The sequence below is a fragment of the Silurus aristotelis genome (assembly GCF_946808225.1).
Source record: "Silurus aristotelis genome assembly, chromosome: 2".
NCBI lineage: Eukaryota > Metazoa > Chordata > Actinopteri > Siluriformes > Siluridae > Silurus > Silurus aristotelis.
Window position 1 is genome coordinate 32739806 of NC_139575.1, and position 21567 is coordinate 32761372.

At 37.2% G+C, this 21567-nt stretch overlaps 1 protein-coding gene across 1 annotated transcript; it reads right to left on the bottom strand.

Moving 5' to 3' along the window:
* Window positions 1-17569: 17569 nt before the first annotated feature.
* Window positions 17570-20096, bottom strand: rprmb (reprimo, TP53 dependent G2 arrest mediator candidate b). The gene has a single exon (XM_083561341.1). The coding sequence runs from the start codon at window positions 19947-19949 to the stop codon at window positions 19638-19640; it is 312 nt and encodes a 103-aa protein (XP_083417467.1). The 5' UTR covers window positions 19950-20096; the 3' UTR covers window positions 17570-19637.
* Window positions 20097-21567: the final 1471 nt, after the last annotated feature.

Sequence of the window (21567 nt, forward strand, 5' to 3'; positions counted from 1 at the left end):
TTTTTCCTGAATATGCCTTAGATTTTCTCTTAAACCAATTAGTAGTGCATTGGGACATTTCAATCACAGTTACTGTCTTTTCAGTAAACAGATTTCAAATACAGCATTCAGATCTGACCAGTGACCGAGGCAAATGTCACTTAGTGAGGTGGGAAAAGCAGATACACATTTGTACAGTGCACATGTAACACAAACACACCAAATAAAAACACACAATAACTACACAATGAGAACAATGTAACCTGAAGCGTGGATGACCGACGTGAGACCTGCAGTGTATTTTAGGTGCAGCAATCATGTGACATGACCTGTGAGGGTGCAGTGGCTGATGCGAACCATAGTCTAGGCCATGGGTCACCAACGTGGGCTTTTCTAAAATTAGCTGTTTCCTAAATTGTTGATAATTATTGTGAGAAATTTTAACATTATCAGTGTCTTCACATAGATCAGGGGTGTCAAACTCAGTGTCGAATCCGCCCCGCGAGATGATTTTATATAGATCTATTATTGTTGTTATTAATATCGCGGCGATATGAAGCGCTGATAAACACAAACTACAGATCCCATAATGCAGCGCTTCAGCTGCCTTACCGAACGCTAGACTACCTGGAAACATTCCAGCGTCAATCAAGTCGAGCTTCTGTTGATGTATTTAACCCTGTTGTACAGTTATTGTGAAGCCCCTCGCAATGGCGAAGAGAAAAGTGGATTCTGAAAGCAGAGCCTTTTAAAACCGATGGGATTCTGAGTAGATGTTTACTGACATTGAATCTAAGACGGAACTACGAGACAAAACATCAGGAGAAGCTACAGATACAGAAGATACAGAAAGTAGAAGAGTTAAAGAAGAATCTCACTTTCAGCAAATGTTTTTCACCAGAGCAAAATAACAAAGTGAATCTGGTGTGAAAACAGAGGAGAAATCAGAGGCACATCAGCCAGTTATTTACTGAGGGAGAGTTTCTGAAGAGCTGCATGATGAAGGTGAGCGATGTCTTGTGTTTCACAGGAGATATTTTTATGGAGAGCAAAATATTTTGAGTTATTTAAAGTTTAAAATGATCTTTTATAAAATGGCAAAGAAATCTGACTTCCCGTGGGCTCGCCACCTGCAGGAGGGACCGTAAGGGACGGTGCTGTGAGGATTGGGCAGCAGTCGAAGGCCTGCTTAGACTGCTGCCCCCGCGACCCGAATTACGGATAAGCGGGAGAAAATGAATGAATGAATGAAAGAAATCTGATTGTTTTGATTTGTTGTTATTTTAACGGTTACTTAAAAGCACAATTTTTATTGATTTGTTCAGGGTTTTTTCGTAGCATGTTCATATTTCTAACTTGTATTATTTTGACAGGAGATATTTTTATGGAGAGCAAAATATTTTAAGTTATTCAAAGTTTAAGTTTATTTATTCTGGAATAATATTTCTGTCTGTTTTTATTCATATTTATGTTAAAAAAAAAATCATTGTTTTAGTTTGTTCAATAAATGTTCATCCTGTTCGACCCGAGAGTTTTGGCCCCATGTGCAATTGAGTTTGACACCCCTGACATAGATTAATATAATTAATTATTAATAATAACATATAATTAAAGGTAAATTGAGCAAATTTGTTATTTCAGAATTGTCTATCAAACTGGTAGCCCTTCACATTAGTCGGTACCCAAGAAGTAGCTCTCAGTGTCAAAAAGGTTGGTGACCCCTGGTCGAGGCTCATAATTCTCACATCCTCATTAATAATAATAATTAAAAGAAAGGAACAAAGGAAGATTAAAATAATGCACATGGATGTAAGAAAGTAAGAGTGTTCTAGAAATTATGCTTGTAAATAATGAGCAGTAAATATAATTAGCATACAATTAGCACAATTAGCATATTTCATCTTAATGTACACAATTATACTACATCGGCTTTACCAAACTGAATAAAAGTTTTTAAAGAGCAGTTTCTGTGTTGAAATATAGTTTGGTGTAAAAGCATACTGAGAAAATACTACAAGTCAGTTAGGTGTGTTTTAAGGACAAATAAAATTAAATGTTGGAAGAAAATGATGTATGTTTTAAAATCTTTGTCAAATCAATCATCTTGGCATATGATGTCGTTTTTGTGCCTAGGATTCCAAATGCTGCACACAAGAACTCCCATAAACCTCAGCTCATAACTTTATCTTAGTCATGGAGAGCACTGGAACATGCACAACTACATTACCATCCATTCTTGCCCTCTGTCAAGAATGATTTAATATTATACCATTTCTATTTCCATTTATGTTAGGCAACATGGGACATTCCGGTTCTTAAGATATTTTTAATACACGGCGACATTTACAGTTTGTCTCAGTCGCTTCGGAGCGTTTCTCAGATCAGAAATGAAATTCTCAAAACTACTTGTTTAACCTCCACATCATTTAGTCGCTTGTGCTCATCATAAGAACATTTCTTGTTGTTTTGATTGCAAATTGCAAATGCTTTTGTACATTGATTTAATCGATTGTGTACAATTGTCTGCTGTTTCCTACATTTATTCGATTCAATTCATTTTTATTTGTATAGCGCTTTTAACAATGAACATTGTCTCGAAGCAGCTTTACACAGATAATGTGGTGATAAAATTTAATAAGATGTTCTTTAGAAGTAAGTTTGTCCCTGATGAACAAGTCGGTGTCGACTGTGGCAAGGAAAAACTCCCCGAGATGGCATAGGGAAGAAACCTTGAGAGGAACCAGACTTAAGAAGGAACCCATCCTCATCTGGGTTCCACCGAGATGTCCATTTATTGCAGATATACGATGTTGCGGGGTACAGTGATGGTGATCAGAAACAAAATGTAGTCCTGAGTCAGTTTAGTAGACTGTTGACATTAACTACAGTCCAAATCCAGCCTCAAAACTCCTGTTCTTACTCCGCAATTTCATGGAACCACCCAAGGCATTGATGAGAAACCGTCCCCAGCTGCACAGATTGGTCTCCAATCGAAGAGGACACTATCCAGAGGCAGGCCTGGACCATTATCAGTTGTTCATGTTCATGTTGATCAAAATATATTATACTGATTTCACCCAAATAGTCTCAACCCCCAAAACATCTCGGCATCAGTTCATTGCATAAGACATTGAATGCAAAATGGTTAAACCAGACGTCATCATCTGTCATCTCAAATTTCTAATAAACTTCTTTTTTGTAAATGACTCAAAAATTGAATTGATGAATTGTGCAGATGAATCTTAAATGGCACTAATGAAGGTGAGTGTATGGCATCAGATCAACCAATAATCAACTAGTTCTCTAAAACAGGTCAAAGGTGAATCTTGTGAACCTTCAATTGGAGAGTGTATACAGACAAAGCAAAACAAAGAATTATACATTCTGAAAATGGAGAAACAACCAAGAATCGAACGAACACTAGTACAGTACAGTAAAAGTGTCAATCCTGTCCGGTCTCTTGCAATCAATATAATGATGCGATCAAATAAATGAATCTGTTTTGCTGAAATTTATAGATGCCATACAGAGGGAAGTCAAAGTTTCACTGACCATAGTTTATATTAAGAAATCCTGAAACTGTACACCATCATACTGAAAAACATGACTAAACGTTTTGATGATTTTGGTAACTTTTCATTCTGATAGGAATAAAATGTTCATTGACACAAATACTTACTTTTAAGAGATGAACTAAGGATTTCGAGAAAAGTAAAGGCTTTTGCAAGAAATCCAATGTTTGCACACATTGTTTTAAGAATACACTTGCAAATATTTAGGAAGATTGAGAAATGCTCCAAAGCAGCTGAGAACTGTATCACTCCAAGCTGAATATCAAAAACTGACCATGCTGTACATTACCAGGGTGTCATTAACTGTTCATAAATGAATTTGAATTTTGCAAACTGAAATTGACTCATGAAATATCCATAAATTACTTATTAATGAGCAGATCAATTGTGAAACAGTAGATCATATTTGGTTTGGTTGCCTTATGTGGAGCAAGTGAGCATCCGCGCCACATGGTGGCAGTATAAGCCAGAGATCCGCACGACTTACAGGCGTGGACACAGTAGGTTTTACAATCCAGTGCATTAAGGCATTAATTGTCACAAAAGTCACTTATTTTATGAATTTACACGCTTTTATTTCGATGGTCAGATTATGAAGCTTTAAATGTTCAATAGACTTTGAAACAGACATCATGCATCACTTTGCATTTGTATATATGATGCAGGATATGCAATACCCACATTGTTATAAAAAAAAAAAAAGGATTAATATTGAAAGTAGTTGCTTAGCTAATTGTGATCATTTTTTAGCAAAACTATCATGAATATTCACACTGTAGACACTGGCATCTTGGGAAACTGACACCTCACATCAGTGATATCGCAACCCAAAACATGTTCAGTAGGTATCCCAGCTAATCTCAAGCATATGGTGGTGAAATATAAAGTTCTTTACAATTATTTGAGTATAGCAATATATCCTGTATATTTAAAACAAAACACAATCAGCTTTAACCAATCAACATGTACACAACTCTAGATCAATTATATGTTTATCGAATGCTAAACACATTGGGGACATGATCAGGTCAAGAAGATTTTATTGTCATTTTGACCATATATAGCTGACGCAGTACACAGTGAAATAAAACAACGTTCCTCCAGAACCCTGATGCTACATACAACAATAATCACAGGAACAGAAAACACAGGGCTAAGGACTAGTAAGTGTCCTCTGATAGCACAGTACAAACATTAAACATGATAAAAAGACAGAAAGATTTATAGAAACATTTAACCATGTAAAATATAGGTAAATATGGGCAAAATGCATATACTGTATAGAAGTTCAATTGCAGCAGCACAAGAGGAAAAATTCCACTAAAGCAATTTACATTCAATTAAATATAAAAAGAGGATAAATATGAAGGTTTATAACATCTATTAAGAGGATATAAGGATATATATTTAAAAAAAAAAAAAGCATATATAGTGTGTAGAGATACAGTGAGGGTGTGATGGTAGTGTGGTATGGTGCTTTGTGTAAACAGTGTAAACACTGCTGATACAACAGCAGACTTCAGTGTAGTGAAGAGTGAATGGCATTAAAGTGGCAGTGCATATGGTTCTAACACAACAGAGCTGTTCAAAACTTGCACATATGCAGTTTCATACATCCATTGACAGCTTCACTCTCAAACTGGGTCATATACTGGATTTGCTCATAACTACAGACACAAATGTACGACTTATATTTGATATTGCATTGGTTATTTCATAAAGATGTTCATTTCATTTGGCCATATTACTTGAAAGGGTTTAAAATTGTCCCCACATAACCTCTCATTTCCTGTTACTCAAAAAAAATCCACAATCATTAGGTTCATTAGGTCTTGTGGAAATTACATCATGTTTTCAAAAGAGAAATTCAACTGTCAAGAGTGGCAAAGTTCCAGCCATATTTTAACCAAGATAAAATAGTTTATTTAACACAAATACTGGTAATAATGAAATTATACCGATCATGTTAGTTTTGAGGGTTTCTCTGATAAATACATAAAACTACAATATCTATACTATGTGTTTCATTACATTGGACTGTTATGGCCAACTCTGGTAATTATGAAGGTGGTAAGGTTGCCATGTACAGTAGTATGGTTGATATTTTGCTTTAATTGAGACTATTAATAATCTTCTTCTTCTTCTTTCGGCTGCTCCCATTAGGGGTCGCCACAGCGGATCATCCGTCTCCATACCACTCTGTCCTTTTTGTCTGCCTCTTTCACACCAACTACCTGCATGTCTTCCCTCACCACATCCATGAACCTCCTCCTTGGCCTTCCTCTTTTCCTCCTTCCTGGTGGCTCCATATTCAGCATTCTCCTACCAATATAACTCGTGTCCCTCCTCTGCACATGTCCAAACCATCTCAATCTCACCTTCCTCATCTTGTCACCAAAACGTCCTACATGCGCTGTCCCTCTAATAAACTCATTTCTAATCTTGTCCATCCTCGTCACTCCCAACGAAAACCTCAACATCTTCAGCTCTGCTACCTCCAGCTCCACCTCCTGTCTTTTAATCAATGCCACTGTCTCTAAACCATACAACATCGCAGGTCTCACCACAGTCCTATAAACTTTCCCTTTCACTCTCGAAGATACCCTTCTATCACAAATCACTCCTGCCACTCTTCTCCACTCACTCCACCCTGCCTGCACTCTTTTCTTCACTTCTCTAACACACTCTCCATTACTTTGCACCTGAACTCCTCTACCTTCTCCACCTCTTCTCCCTGCAACCGCACCACTCCACTGCCCTTTCTCTCATTCACACACATGTACTCTGTCTTTCTCCTACTGACTTTCATTCCCCTTCTCTCCAGCACGTACCTCCACCTCTCCAGGCTCTTCTCAACCTGCTCACTACTCTCACCACAAATCACAATATCATCCGCAAACATCATAGTCCACAGAGACTTCTGTCTGACCTCGTTTGTCAACCTATCCATCACCACTGCAAACAGGAAAGGGCCCAGAGCTGATCCTTGATGCAAAGTATCATGTATATATAATGATAGTATATATTATATAATTATGCACCCCTATTCGGAAAAAAGAATGGCAGCCATGATAATTTTCCTTCATATTCATTTCTGTGTCAAATAATCAAATATTTATTTTTTACTTTTTAAGGGGAAATATAAGAGATAATGATCTTTTACATGTATTATGAAACAGGAACAAACATGTCTGAAATGCTCTCTTGAATCATCCTTTGCTCGCACGGAAGGTTTCGTAGCGTTGACGCCTCAAGTTTGATTTACAGCTATTGTGTCCAATCGTTTGTGCGAGGTGCGCCGACTCACGATTTGGATTGGTCGAGTACGGTAGTGGGCGGGATTCACCGCGGATGCGGAAGTGCAAGCCGCGATGTTTTGAAAGTTGCGAAAGTTTTTGAGTCTTAATAACAATAAAATGGCTCTTTCTGGTTAGGGCACTCGTTTTAGGCAGCTGTTAGGGAATTATAGGATTTTATAAAGATTGACTTTGTAAGACGTGAGCGTACGAAACGCGCTTATAAACAAAAAAAAGGGAGTCAAGGCAGCGTTTTCGGAAAGTTGTTGACTGGAAGCGACGATGCGGCTGGATTTTCGGGCTCCAGACGCGTTTTCAGGGGATGAAGATGACACTGATGGTGCTGATGGTGCTACCCGTCAAGTCCAATCAAATCCGACTGCAAATGAAAGCAGACTGACCCGCGATAAGTCTCGGTATCACCGCTTCAGGTCTCCGGTGCAGAAATACTGGGGAAGCCAGTGGCCAGCGCGTGTCTGCTCCATGCTGTGCTGTTTGGTCGTTGCTTCATTTATTGCTATACTCTGTTCCTTCCTGTATATAATTTTAAAAGGTAAGCTTGTAGATATCGACTTGGTTTTGGCTGCTTTGTAAACCCAAGCCGCCTGCAACAGGTCGTGCAAGTTCCTCTAAATTCAGGGGCTTGTCTGAAATATCGTTAAGTTGACGATATTTGGCATCAATCTCTTCAAACCATAATAATGACGTCACTAATATATATATAAACCATCAATATTATAGAGAAACACAAGACACGTTTACATGGACACCTTTTTGACATTCTGATTGTAAGATTCTTTGGACCAGAGGTGGCAAAAGTAAACACATCCTTCACTTAAGTAGAAGTAGAGATATTCATGTTTTAAAATACTCTGGTAAAAGTTACAGTACTGATTATTCTTTATTATTGAAATTAAAGTAAAGACATTCAGATGCTAACATGTACTTCAGTAGCGGTCACGTCATATTAATATATCAATATATTGTCAATCGATTAATCGCAACTTATTCGCACGTTTCTAATCGATTTGAGACTTGGCGCGTCAGTAATACAAATCTTCACCCATTTAAAAATATTTTAATTTATATCTGAGTCAAGAAAGATATATATATATATATATATATATATATATATATATATATATATATATATATATATATATATATAAATACAAAAAGAATTTAACATTGTTAACATTACATAATGAATGTATACATGCTGAACATCCACCATATAGAACACAAGCAGAGAAAAGGTGATGATGATGAGGAACATCTCTGTTCTCAGTCACGTTTACATCGCTGACCCCCTCTGTCTCATCCACGTTATCCACACACTTCTTTTTGCCCTCTGCCTGGCTAATTAAACTAGTCTACGTCTGTGGTGTGTGAGATCCAGGGAGGGATAGACCAGTAAATTATAAAAGACGTGCAATGGCAGGAAATAGGTTGATGGGCTGAAATCGGCACGCATTGAAAAGAAAAAAAAAAATGGACATTTCACTAAATTAATATATTAAAACTTAACAGTCTGTTTTAAAAATGTCCGAATTAGAAAAGTGCAGATATCTGTGTAAAAATGTAGAGTAAAAGTAAAAAGTTTTCCGAAAAATAATTTGTGAAGTAAATTACTGATACCAGAAAAATCCACTTAAGCAAAGTTACAAAGTATTTGTACTTCGTTGCTTCCCACCTCTGTTTACGTGAGATGTTCTTCAATCCGATATGGCGTTTTAGTGCCACTCTGGTAACTGGACCTCATTAATATATTAATACAAAAGAATACAAGCAGAGAAAAGATGATGATGATTATATGATCAGGAACGTCTCTGCCGTGATTGTTTTTTATCTTCATAAACTAGCCTACGTCTGTGTGCATGATAGCTAGAAAATGATACACCAGTGGTAGATTGAAAAAAGCAGTGCAATTGGAAGAAAAAATATTTTCTAAACTAAAGTAACAAATGTATGAAGTAGAAAGTACAGATATTTGTGTACAAAATGTAAAGTAAAAAGTTATAAATAAATAGTGAGGTAAGGTACTGATACCAAAAAAAATCCACTTAAGTGAAGTTACAAAGTATTTGTACTTCGTTACTTCCCACCTCTGCTTTAGACTGTTTACATGAGACGTTCTCTTATCCGACTTTGTGACATGCGCATGTTAGCCTGTGTACTGTGCCGTGCCTGATCAACATGGAGTTCCATTATTTCCTAGGCCCTATTTTCATGTAAAATGTTGCTCTTAATCAAGCAACAGTGTAAATTTGTAGACATACTACTGCTGGAAGATGTGAGAAAAAGACAACAAGTGCAGGAAGCTGAGATTTTTGGGGGTTGTGCATCTCCTAAGAGCATCTGAATCCCACCCCTCCATCCTCAGAGAAGCAGAATCCTGTGAATGAAGGTCTGTAGTAAGAACTGGAGGGAGCGGGTTGTATTGCTAGAATTTATTGACCTGGAATGGAAACTAAACTTTCGCATGAGGTCAGTCACACGTTTGTGTGGACTGGTAGAGGGATTTATGGCCCTGGAAGAAGGGACCATCACAAATCCAGTACCCCTGATTATACATGTTGCGGTTGTTTAATACAGACCTCAAAAACCGGGTTGTGTTCACATGAGCACAGTAAAAAAGTTTTGACTTTTGACTAAGGCGCTCTCTGACCATCTAATCAAAGGATGTAAAAAATGCAGACATAATGAGACGCCTTCTAGATGACCCCAGTCAAGTCTGCTTCTAATCTGATTGGTTTAAGCAACGGCCTTCGAGCAGCATGAACCGTGATGTGACGGCTGTAATCTGATTTGATAGAAACTCCAACATAAACAGATATTGCTTGCAGCAGCACGCGCAAGAAAACACTATGAAATGAACCGAAGATACTACTGGGAATAATTTTATACATATTCATGGACTAAGAAATGTATTAAAGCTTAAGTCAGTGTTAATAAGTTTAGGCCTGCAGAGATGATCTCAAAGCATCATATATGTAGGAATGGAGTCTTGTCTCTAATGGAAGTAATGCTGAAACTCCACTTGGCTTTATTTGACTTAATAAGTCGTTATTTCAAGCGTTTATGATTCAGAATTTCCTCTTAATATGTCCTTATTTTGACTACATGAGTTATCCTATATACTATATTGTAAAATAAAACATGACCTCTGATTAGTTTTGAAAACAAAACCAAAAAAAATCACCGTACATATAAAGTTAATGGGGGAAAAAGGGTAAATCTCTATATAGAAATAAATGCAAATAAAGTATTCTCGCTTTGCAGCCTTTCTTCACAACTGCCTAAAACTTTTGTAGAGTTGTGTGTGTGTGTGCGCGTGTGTATGTATGTATGTATGTGTATATATATATATATATATATATATATATATATATATATATATATATATATATATATATATACTAGCTGAAAGTACGCGTGCTTCGCTACGGAAGGCAGAACGCTAAGCAATATGGCAATAAGCAGTAAGCACTGAGCAGGACTGGATGATCAGAGATCAGAACGTAATGTCAACAAATAACCTACTACCCCTTTGTAGTACCGATACAGGGCAAACTACTGTGAAAATAATTTTTATCGTGCATCTAACATGTAATAAGAAACAATGTAGTAAGTTTCATGAGGATCCGTACTGTTATTTCGAAGAATTTACAATGCGTGAGAAATCGTGTTTTTCGCGAGTTAGCCACGATCCAGGCCGAATTTTTCAAAACCCTTTCTTAGTGAGCACCTAAGACCCAAGAGGAAGGTATGTTCCAAATTTCATTGCAATCCATGCGGTGGTTTTTGAGATTTCGTGATGAGTGAGTGAGTCAGTCAGTGGTATTTGAGCTTTATACTGTGTGTGTATATATATATATATATATATATATATATATATATATATATATATATATATATATATATATATATATATAAAATGTGACTGCATGGGTGTATAAATTAGTGTTATTCAATATATAAAACCTTATTTAATTAAATATATTTGTATTCTCAAGAGCTTCGAGCAGAGAGACTTACCACTGAAGATGGAACAGAAGTAAGACTTCTAGGTATGTTAAAAACAAAAGCTTAATGTTTGTTTGTCTGTGTTTGCAATTCTTGTTTAGGCAATGTCAGGCAATATTTGTCAGGCTAAATGGCTGTGTCTCAAGTGAATAAACATCGCAATGTGAGTCTTCCAGAGACTTAAAAAAAAAAGTTAAAAGCTTGAAACTCTTTTGGATTGTAAGGGGAAAAGAAAGTATATTATTTGGAGGATTTGAAGGATCCAAGTTGTTTGATCATCCCAGTTTCTGTTTTATTATTTTATTCCCGTAATTGTTTTTGATTCTTATGGAACACACTTTCGGCTAATCAGATTATTTGGAAGGAAGAGAGGGAAGGAAGACTATGAAATATTTTGTCTTCCTCTTTTCAGCACAGATGATGCACAATAGTCCAGTGATCTTTATTAGATGCCTAATAATGTTAGCATTTTTATGGAGATTTTTTTTCTTTCTAGACTTTAGAGTTTTATTGCTAATTGTAACCATTACTAAATGTATAAAAAGTATAAATAAATAGCAAATATATAAAGAAATGTAAGCAGTACTTGTATGGTGATGTTTAGAATTTATGTAGACGTGTAAACAAACCACACCCATGAACACCAACTGTCATTGCTACTATACTGCCATTCATATGAAGCAAATAAAAAATAAAAGAAACAGTACAACAGCAACTTATTCTTACAATTTAGTTCACCTGACTGATTTGATAATGTAAAATATTTGTTTCCAGGCTTTTGGAGCATGTTGGTTCTCTCATCCTTGGTTGGGGTGTTGTGTTGCAGTTTCTCCTGGACTCTGACTTACTTTGACTCATTCGAGCCTGGAATGTTCCCCCCCACACCACTATCTCCAGCCAGATTCAGGTAACTTCACTTGGTCAAACACTACTTTTATCGCACCCAAACCAAATCAATTAAAACACATCTCGCCTACTTTACTATGGTTTCAGTATATGGGAGTGGGAGCTCAGAGTGTGTTAAGGCTCTGGGTTACTGATCGGAAGGTTAGGGGTTTACGCCCTGCTATCGCCAAGCTGCCACTATACAAGCTGGGATATGCAAATTTCACTGTGCTGTAATGTACATGTGACAAATAAAGAGTGTTGTTCTTCTATATAGGGCTCATTCATATAGGATGTTGACTAAACTAAACTACGTGCGTTCAACAGTTTGACCAGCCAATCAGAACCGAGTATTCAGACAGGCCAGACCTAATTATACAACTATTACAGCAGTTTAAACACATTATTTAAGAAAATAATAAAATTGTGGACACCCTGATTAAATATGTGTTAAATTACAGTGGCACCACTGATGATGGGATCAATCCCATCCAGATAGAGGTTGCTGTGATGTCGATGTAAAAGTATTAAGAGCAAATCAGTGACTGCCACAGCGTATAGAATCTCAGACTCTTGTTGATGAGCTTTTCCTTCATATCTGAGAAAGCAATTAAATCACATAAATTATACACTGTATGGACTAAATTATTGGGACACTTATTTTTTCTAGACATATGTGGTTTTTCCCCAAACTGTTACCACAAACGGAATTTATTGCGGTAGCATTTGACCTTTCCTATATCTAGACTCGAACCTATTCCAGCATGCTCAACAATGCTCCTGTGTACAAAGCCAGCTCCATGAAGATACAGTTCACATGGGTTGTATTGGAAGATCTTTAGTGACCTTTTATAGAGCTCTGAACTCAACACCTTTGGGGTAACTTGGAACTCTGCACACCAGGCTTCCTCACTCTACATCAGTACCTGACTTTACAAAAGCCTTTGTGGCTAATTGAGCACAAATCTCCAGATGCTCACTCCAAAATATGGTGGAAAATCTTCCCAGAATAGTGGAGGTTATTATAATAGGAAATGGGGATTAAATGTGCAATGGGATTTTCAAAAAGAAGGTCTGGTGTCCACATACTTTTTCCTTAAATATTTGAGATTTCAAATGACTGAAATCATGTTGCACCTCAAATAAATATAAAAACTGTGACTGAGGTCTTTTGGCTTCTAATGCCAGAGGCAAATAGGGTGCAGTAATTATTTCTGGCATGTAAAGAATAGAGAGAATTTGCGAAACAACTATTTTTGTTGTTGTTTAAACACATTTGTTCCTTGAAGTTGAATTTTGACCACAACTGCATATCAGGTTTTGTTGCCAACATCCAACCAGTTTTATGTGCCATATTAACTTCAAAACCAAAAGTCTACATTTTACTAAGAAGATTTTGACATGGTTCTCTTCTTCGCCACTCTCTACCTCTTCCTTTTTCTCTGTCCATTTCACATTTTTGCCTCAAGAACAACCAGGTTTGTTTTATGCAAAATCCAGAAGTATTGGAAAGGATGGCCAAAGCCGACTCGATATTTGCGTCATGACCTCAAACGTTCTCGCCTCAGGCACACGTTGTTTATTCTGTCAATATGGGATTTCTCCCCCACATCCTGAGCATTTATATGATGGAAAAGCCTGGATTTAAACATTTTTTTTACTCTTTGGCAAGGTTGAGCAAAACTCTCTATACATCCATTGACGATACGACAGCCATGGTTGGCGCATTGTCTTTTCTTTATTGCTTCACATTAAACCCATGAGTCTGCCTCTGATTGCCCATTAGAGTAGTAGAACATTATTGATTATGTTTGTGGGCACAAACACTCGCCATGTGAGGGAGTTTATATAATCACACACTTCTGTCCCTCTTTTCTCTGTCCCTGACTAGCCTACAAACGACTTATTGAACAGACAGTTGGGTTGCTATTGATTGACCCTGATCACGGTTTTGCAAAATTGCAAAAACATCCTCATGTCCCATCACATTCCTGTGCATCTGCATATTGGAACATTCAGCCAAATGAAAGTTCAGTTGTTAGGCTTATATTTATGATAGATGAATAATAATATTGGGAATTATATTCAACTGTTTATCTGATTTTTATAAAGCAATGTAACCAACTGGGCCTCAGTGCAGAACTTTACAGTCCTAAATTGCGAGAGCCAATCTTGAGAGACAAGATGCATGTCTATGAGGCACATCTGGCCTGAAAACAAAATGGCCATCCATTTTCCTGAACATGTCGAGAAATTCATTTGGTGAGAAATGCAGGCGGTTTATTCAAGCCACAAAGGATGTAAATGCTGTGGTATCTCAGACGTCAAAGTTCTGGCTTAATGACCAGAAGCTTCAGTGCTGCAAGAGTCACAGCTTGGCTCTTATTTAAATAATGAGCTTAACATTTAAATCGTTGAATAATTGCGTTCATACAATAAATCGGTGCTGAGGCGGCCCATGAAATGTATTTTACAGTTAAAGTTGTGGTTTGATTCAGTATGCTAACAATGGCGATGTTGTTCTTTGTGTCTTTCTGATCAAGCCGTTTCTACTCTTACAGCTGAGCAACACTACCAAACATTTACAAGGATTGGGAATTGTATTGACCTAAATTGGATCCCATTAGAAAAGCATTTGAAGAAAGCACTGGTGTATGAACTCGGTATGTTTTAAAGATCTAACGGAGCCGCAGTCATCAAGTGAATCCTGCTCCTCTAAAAGAATCAGATCAATTGGCCATTAACGAAACACAGAGTGCTATTATGGGATGCCACAATATATTGTAATGGCGTTTTAATTGGCGTGATGGTTTTTAGATGACTAACCACAACTTCTACATATCCACTGTAGGACTGTAGGAGTGATGTATCCTATTATTTCCTAGGATGTTTTCATGTTTGTTTGTTTTTCTGTCTGTACACTAGGCTACAGTCCTGTGCAGACTTATTGAGTGGTTATTGGTTTAGGGTTAGGGTTATTCAATCTTCAATCTTATTGAAGATTAAATTGATGGGGTGTGTGTGTGTGTGTGTGTGTGTGTGTGTGTGTGTGTGTGTGTGTGTGTGTGTCTGGTTTACAGGCAAATGACCGGCCACTCCTTTCATTTGGGCTACAGTATGGCTATACTCAATGGCATTGTGGCAGGACTCACTTTCTTCTGGTGTCTTATGTAAGACGTACATATCCGTGTCCTTTGCCATTGCCTACAACGTTGCGCTCACCCCATCATCAGGATCTACCGGAACATATGGGTAATTAAAAAGCAAGAAAAAAAGAGTGCAATGCAAATGTTTTTTGGGGGGGTTTTTTTGTTACACGTATAAAATTGTTAAAGCACAGATCTGTTACGTATTTCAAAGCACATCATATCTACAATAGATTTTATTTGCAAACAGCAAGAAATAGGCATCCCACTTTGCCAAAACCATGTTCCTAACAACCTCTGAAAGCACCTGTCACGTACTACTAGGCAAATCTAGCATTGTATAATAAAGGAACTTGAATTGAAATAGGATTGTTGCATACACAAAGCGAACGGATTAAAAATCCTGCTTATTCACTGCACATTTGGAAGAACTGGAAAGTTTCTCTGGAGAGTTTATTGGGGGAGAGGGCGCATTAGTACAAACGATGCTTCCTTTATCATTTAATTGTCTGCTGGAGCTCTGTGTTCTAATCCATTGAGGCAGCAGTAATGTTTTATCACACTGTAATGCCTTAGAGTCAGCTGTCAGTGCTTTAACTGCTTCAGGTTGAATGAAATGATTTTCTGTAATCCTAAAATGCGAACAACAGGTCTATGACTATTTAAACATCCAGTCTATAAATGGATGAATTACAAAATAATGTGCATATTGAAAGTAATGGAAATTTAACATCTAATCATCTGAACAGATCTGATCAAAGCCACAGGCTTGTAAACTGTTGTTTCATAATAGAAGGAATTTACAATAAATTTTTTTTAATCTGGTGTGATCTGATTCCAAACACCTCGAGCTCCTCTGTTTTACACTGTAAGGCCGACGAAGCTGTTACAACACACTTCCAAACTACCGGCATTGTCATCGTGGATGGGAGCTCACGTCTGGTCTCCGATTCGTCCTCGCATCAGGACGGTATGCAAATCATAGAGGAGCAGGTGTGGGACCATTTCAGCCCTAATTGTACTAAATGTTTTACATAAAGGTGACATGTCTGCTTAAGATGTATATATTGGAACTGGTGTAAATGCTCATAGACCACTAGTAATCTTAAGAATCCAAGTTTTATGAAGATTACACAATAGGACATTTCTGTCGTATCCTGTAAAGTGTTCATTTCATCTGGCTTTTTATTCTCACTCTTACCACTTTCTTAAAATTACAGACCAATTTATATCCTTTCCTCTAATGTGTTGTTATTATTATTAGTCTTGTATTTTTGGTGTTTTGCCTATTGACCACTTTTTAGGGCATTTACTCCTCAGGTTATGCATCATTCATCGATCTCATTTAATTCATGAATAAAAGAACAATAAACACACTGTATGAATGTATGACATCACACGTTGCATGTAAAATAGCAAAAACAGCAGTCTAACGGAATTTGTTTTGTACTTAGTTTATTAGGAGTTCAATAATAACTGGAGTGAGTTGTGTAATCTGTGTCAAGGGATCTACATTTATGGCTTTGCATGTCGCAAAACTACGATGCACCTCTATCAGCATTGAAACAATTGCTGATTGTTAAATTGAAACTACAAATGCTAATATAAACAAGATGACCGGTAAAGCTAGGCATGGCGAATCCTACGAACGTTTATATACTTTATATGAGAACTAAGTAACGTTAATACAAGAACAAAAACATTCACACGTGGCTGTGAAAACGGAGAATGGTACGCAGAAGTGTTCAGTTCAAGTGGGCTCGTTTTCTGGAACCTGGCATTTTGGGATTTGCATGAGAGGGGATACCTCTGCTAACTTGAATTTATATATAAACGAAAAATGTTCATGTTATTAAATAAGTTGCATGCATCATTTAAGAATATCTGTGTGACGGTTAACATTTGAAATATTTAAATTCTTTTGTATTAAAGACAAAATTTGGCACTTGTGTGGGGTTTTTTTTTGTTGTTTGTTTGGTTTTCAGCTTTTTGCCCCTGCAGACTTGTATTTCAAAATAATAATGTGCAATATCTATCTACTGGCAATCGTTTTTCAATTTTACAGCATATACAAGCATGAGAAGATGTGGGGTGGATGTTTTTTTAAGGGAAATAAACCTGTCCAAACCTGCTTGGCCCTTTGTAAAATAGTAATTGCCACTAAACCTAATAACTAGTGCCACCCGTGTCTGCAACAACTGCAGTCAATCGTTTGTGATAACTGGCAATGAGGCTTTAACATTGCTGTGGAGGACTGTTTTCATACAGCCACATTGCCTGGTTTTTAAGCATGAATTATTATTTATTCACATAGGGTAGGGTAGGTTTGAACAGCTTTTAATAATGACCTTTATAAATGAAATGATTTCAAAACAATTGGTGTTTACTCGGGTTCTTATTGTGTAATATTACAATTCGCTGGATGATCTGAATTATTTAAGCGTGACAAAATAGGTTAAAGTTGTTCGTATAAAAAACACATATTAGATGCTAGAACAAATTCGTCATTATAAACCAATGAAGTATTTGCTTTGGAACGGTGGACATTCAGTCAATTCATTGGCCTGCTTGTTTTCACAAAAGATGAACAGAAGGAGGCATCCATTATTTTCTCTACTTGGAATCATGTGTGATGGAATTCCTTCTCAAGAAAGGAAAAAACATATTCAAAATCTGGATGTTTATTAATAAATAAAAAAAGATCTGCAGATCAACAGGTTCACGTTTTAAAACTATTCTAATGCACTGAACTCATCCAACTATCTTTGTGCAAACAACATACTTCTCGGCTGCCCCACCATTATCCCACAGCCATCCCTCATTTTCTGGGTCAGTATTGTCACATCTCTAAGGTGTTGGTTTACTGATCGGAAGATTGGGGATTCAGGCCCCGGTATCACCAAGCTGCCACTCTTGGGCCCTTTAGCAAGGCCCTTAACTCCTTTGTGCTCAAGGGGCACTCTATCGCTCTGACTCCAGATTCCGAGCTAGCCGGGATATGTGGAAAGAATTTCACTGTGTTGTAATGGACGTGTGACAAATAAAGGCTATTTTATTCCATGTCCAGCACAAGTGCTGATAGACATTTGATTATGCAGGAAGTTTCCAATTTGTGATGGAGATGCGTTCCGATGACCCCTTCTTACCTCGAAAATATTGTACCCTGGAGTGTCAAAGAATGGTGATCAGCATGTGGTAATATACTATAATTTGTTAGTAACAAACTACATCATTTAGCAAAAAAGCAATTTACAGTACCCTACTGTATAAACCCAGTCGTCTAGCCATCACAATTTGGCCCTTGTCAAACTCGTGCAAATCCTTATGCTCGCTCATTTTTCCCGCTTCTAACACGTCAATTTTGAGGACAAAATATTCGCTTGCTCCCTGATATATCCCACCCACTAACAGGTGCCATGATGGAAAGATAATCAGTGTTATACAATCAACGGTCAGTATGTTATAAGGTCATAATATTATGTATATAGTATATTTAGTTCTATGGCTGTGGAGTTTTTTACTTTAAAAAGATGATATACACACCCCAGTTCTTGACTACGGCTGTAAACAGATCAGTACAGCTTTTCATCTGTTTACATTTGTACCTCTCAGATGCTGCCCCAGGATGACCCCTTGCATTGACGCATTTGTGCGTTCTTCCTTCACCAGTGTTTAGGCTACCAGAACCACAGATGGCTTCGAAAGTGACTCAGATGCTTGGAATCCTAAGATGTCTTGCATCTGGGGTGTCAGAATCATTTATCATATTTGGACCACAGTATGTTCACTAACTCCCTGCAATCTGGGCAGTTTCCTTGCATTCCTAATAGGCTTTTTATTGTCATCAACACCACCTGCAAATGTATGCCTGCTCTCTAATCCTGTTTGTTGACAGGCGCAGCAGTAACATCGTTTTTTAATTTTTTTTATTTTTAGCAACAAATATTTTCTGATCATTACAGACACGTAATCGCGTTTGGCCAGTTGCCGTGGCCACTGATTTGATTTTCGAGTTCATTTCCCTTCGTTGTGCGGCCTCGCTTTTGCTTCGACGATGACACTAATGGTGAATCACAGCTCTCACAACCTTAAAAATATACCCAAGGATAGAACGCAACAATTACATACAGGGTTATGTTACATATCATGTAAACGGATTCATGCAGATTTACGACAAGGTGGCAACATCTATCCTATGTCTTTACAAAACAAAATGAGAATTTTGTTTATATAGAGGTGAACTATTCTAGTCGAAAAGCCAAAAACCTTGCTCTAGTACTGGTGCTTGATTGTGAAGTCAAAACTATTTTCCTTTTAAATACTCATGAAAATAAAAAAATCCAGACATGTAATCTTATTGAATAATCATTATCATTATGTAGGTAAATGTAGGTAAAATTTCAAAGTGCAATCAAATACAAAAAAAAATGCAGATATTACAGGGGTGAAAAACATCTATTCAGGACTACATTGTTTTGAAAATCACATTAACACTAATATACTGTAAGAGATGCATCGGTTGCATGTGTATCTAAAGATTTGTTTTCAGTCCAGAATGCATTCACATAAAGTAAATATAATACAGACTATAAATCCAGGGAATGCCGACATTCCATCTCCACAATTCAATGGTGATCCTGTGCGCGTTTTAAAGTTCTTTTCATGAACGAAAATGCAAAGTCACCATAAAAAATCACTGGGCAAATCCCAGTTTATCTTTTTTCCCACACCAACTACGACTCCAGGATCACCGCCTCGACGTCTTTGGAATATCTTCGATCCGTCACGAGGAAGTTGATCATTCCCACGGATTTGATCAGCAGGTTGCAGCCCAAAAAGAAGATGCCGAAGACCACGGTGAGCGCGAGCACGCACATCACGGCGACCTGCACCATGTTGGGGACGAACGAGCCGCGCTCGTGCGCACCGCCATGCGCCGAACCCGAGTGCGTGACGCTCGAGGTCCAGGTGCAGCACGCGGGGAAAGGCTGCGCGCTCCCGCCGTGGAAACCCGCGTCCGTGGGGTTGAACGCCGTCCAATTCATTATCGCTTTTGCTTGTTGTGAAGAAAAAAATGGGGGAAAAAAATCCCTTTAAAAAAATATTTTCTTCTTGGAAACTTTTGTCCTGTAGAGCTCGCGCATGAAAGTGGCAGAGTGTGTGCGTGAATGTACATTCTGCATCACAACAAATCTGTGGGACTTGTCCGAATTGGAGCACGTGCTAGTGGGCAGGATGAAGGCGTCTCAAATGGCGCCCTCTACAGCAAAAAAAATATTTTTTAATATGACAAAAAATATATATAAATTATGCCTGCTGTTTATGTGAACATAATAAACCCAAAAGTCTATTTCCTCTTCTTTTTTCTGAACTCCATCTTCATCTTTTTTTTTTAGGAAATGTATTTATTGTTGATTAAATATATAAAATATTGAGGTTAGCATTCAGGGGTTGGGAGTTCAAATTCATAGAGTTTGTATGTATGCTTTAGGGGTTTCCTCTGGGTACTCGGGGTTTTTTCCCCCTGCAATAGGTTCAATGCTCCTGTGTAGGTTAAGTGGAATAGAAGATGGATGGATGGATGGAAGGAAGGAAGGAAATGTCAATTCAATTCATTTTTTTTTTTTTTTTTTTTTTTAGCATTTTTAACAATGGAAACTGTCTCAGTTTTTAGAGTTTGTATGCTTCAGGGGTTTCCTCTGGGTCCTTTTTATTATTATTATTATTATTATTATTATTATTATTATTATTAAAATTGTTTTTTTTTTGGTCCCCCCTCTGGAACAAGCTCAATACACCCTTGTGAGCCTGTGTAGGATAAGTGGTAACCAGCTACTATCTGTTCTGCAAAGGATATATTTAATACAGGCGAGTTATTTGCGTTAGTAAGCAATGCTAGCTTGAGATGATTCATTTAATAGCTAATGCATGTAAAAGTAGTGCTAAATCTCAGATTTATTGATCAGAAAAAAATGAGTAGTAAACCCAGATTCCTTGTTGTTGGTGTGATATTATTGAGAATTTGTACTTTTAAAATGTAACTATTACATAGAACAATGCATGTGAAAGTTATTCTAAAATGCTAGTAGTATGCATTCAGGAAAGGTTTATGCCTTTCACACGCTTGTATATACCCCAAACCTTTACAAATGTATAAAATGTGTTTGTATGTCACAGCAATACAATTTCCATCCAATTTAACCAAGGAATCTGTACACATAACAATATTTTATAAAGATCTGGTTTGAGAGGTTTATTGTGGTAGAACTCTAGTGGTCTCTAGTGTACAGAGACCTGACTTCAACAACACTGAACAGCTTCAGAATGATTTCAAGCATGGAAATGATGATGAGGATGATGATGATGATGATGATGATGATGATGATGGTGTCCCAAATGTCCAAACACCAAATCTTGCCTGAAAGCCCTTTCTTTATCAGTGACAAAGTTTTATAAATCAAGATTCATTATTATTTGTTATACATTTGTCATATACACAATTATATACAATATGTTACATGCAGTGAAATGCAAACCTGACTATAACCCCCTAGATTGTTTATTTTAAAAAAGAAATAAATAAGAAAAGAAGAAGAGCGCATGCACAGTGGCTGGTCAGCTGTAAATATTTCAATAGTACATAACCCAAATGTGTAGCATTAA

Coding starts and splice junctions, on each gene's coding strand:
- rprmb (XM_083561341.1), bottom strand. CDS start 19,949: ATGAATTGGACGGCGTTCAACCCCACGGACGCGGGTTTCCACGGCGGG.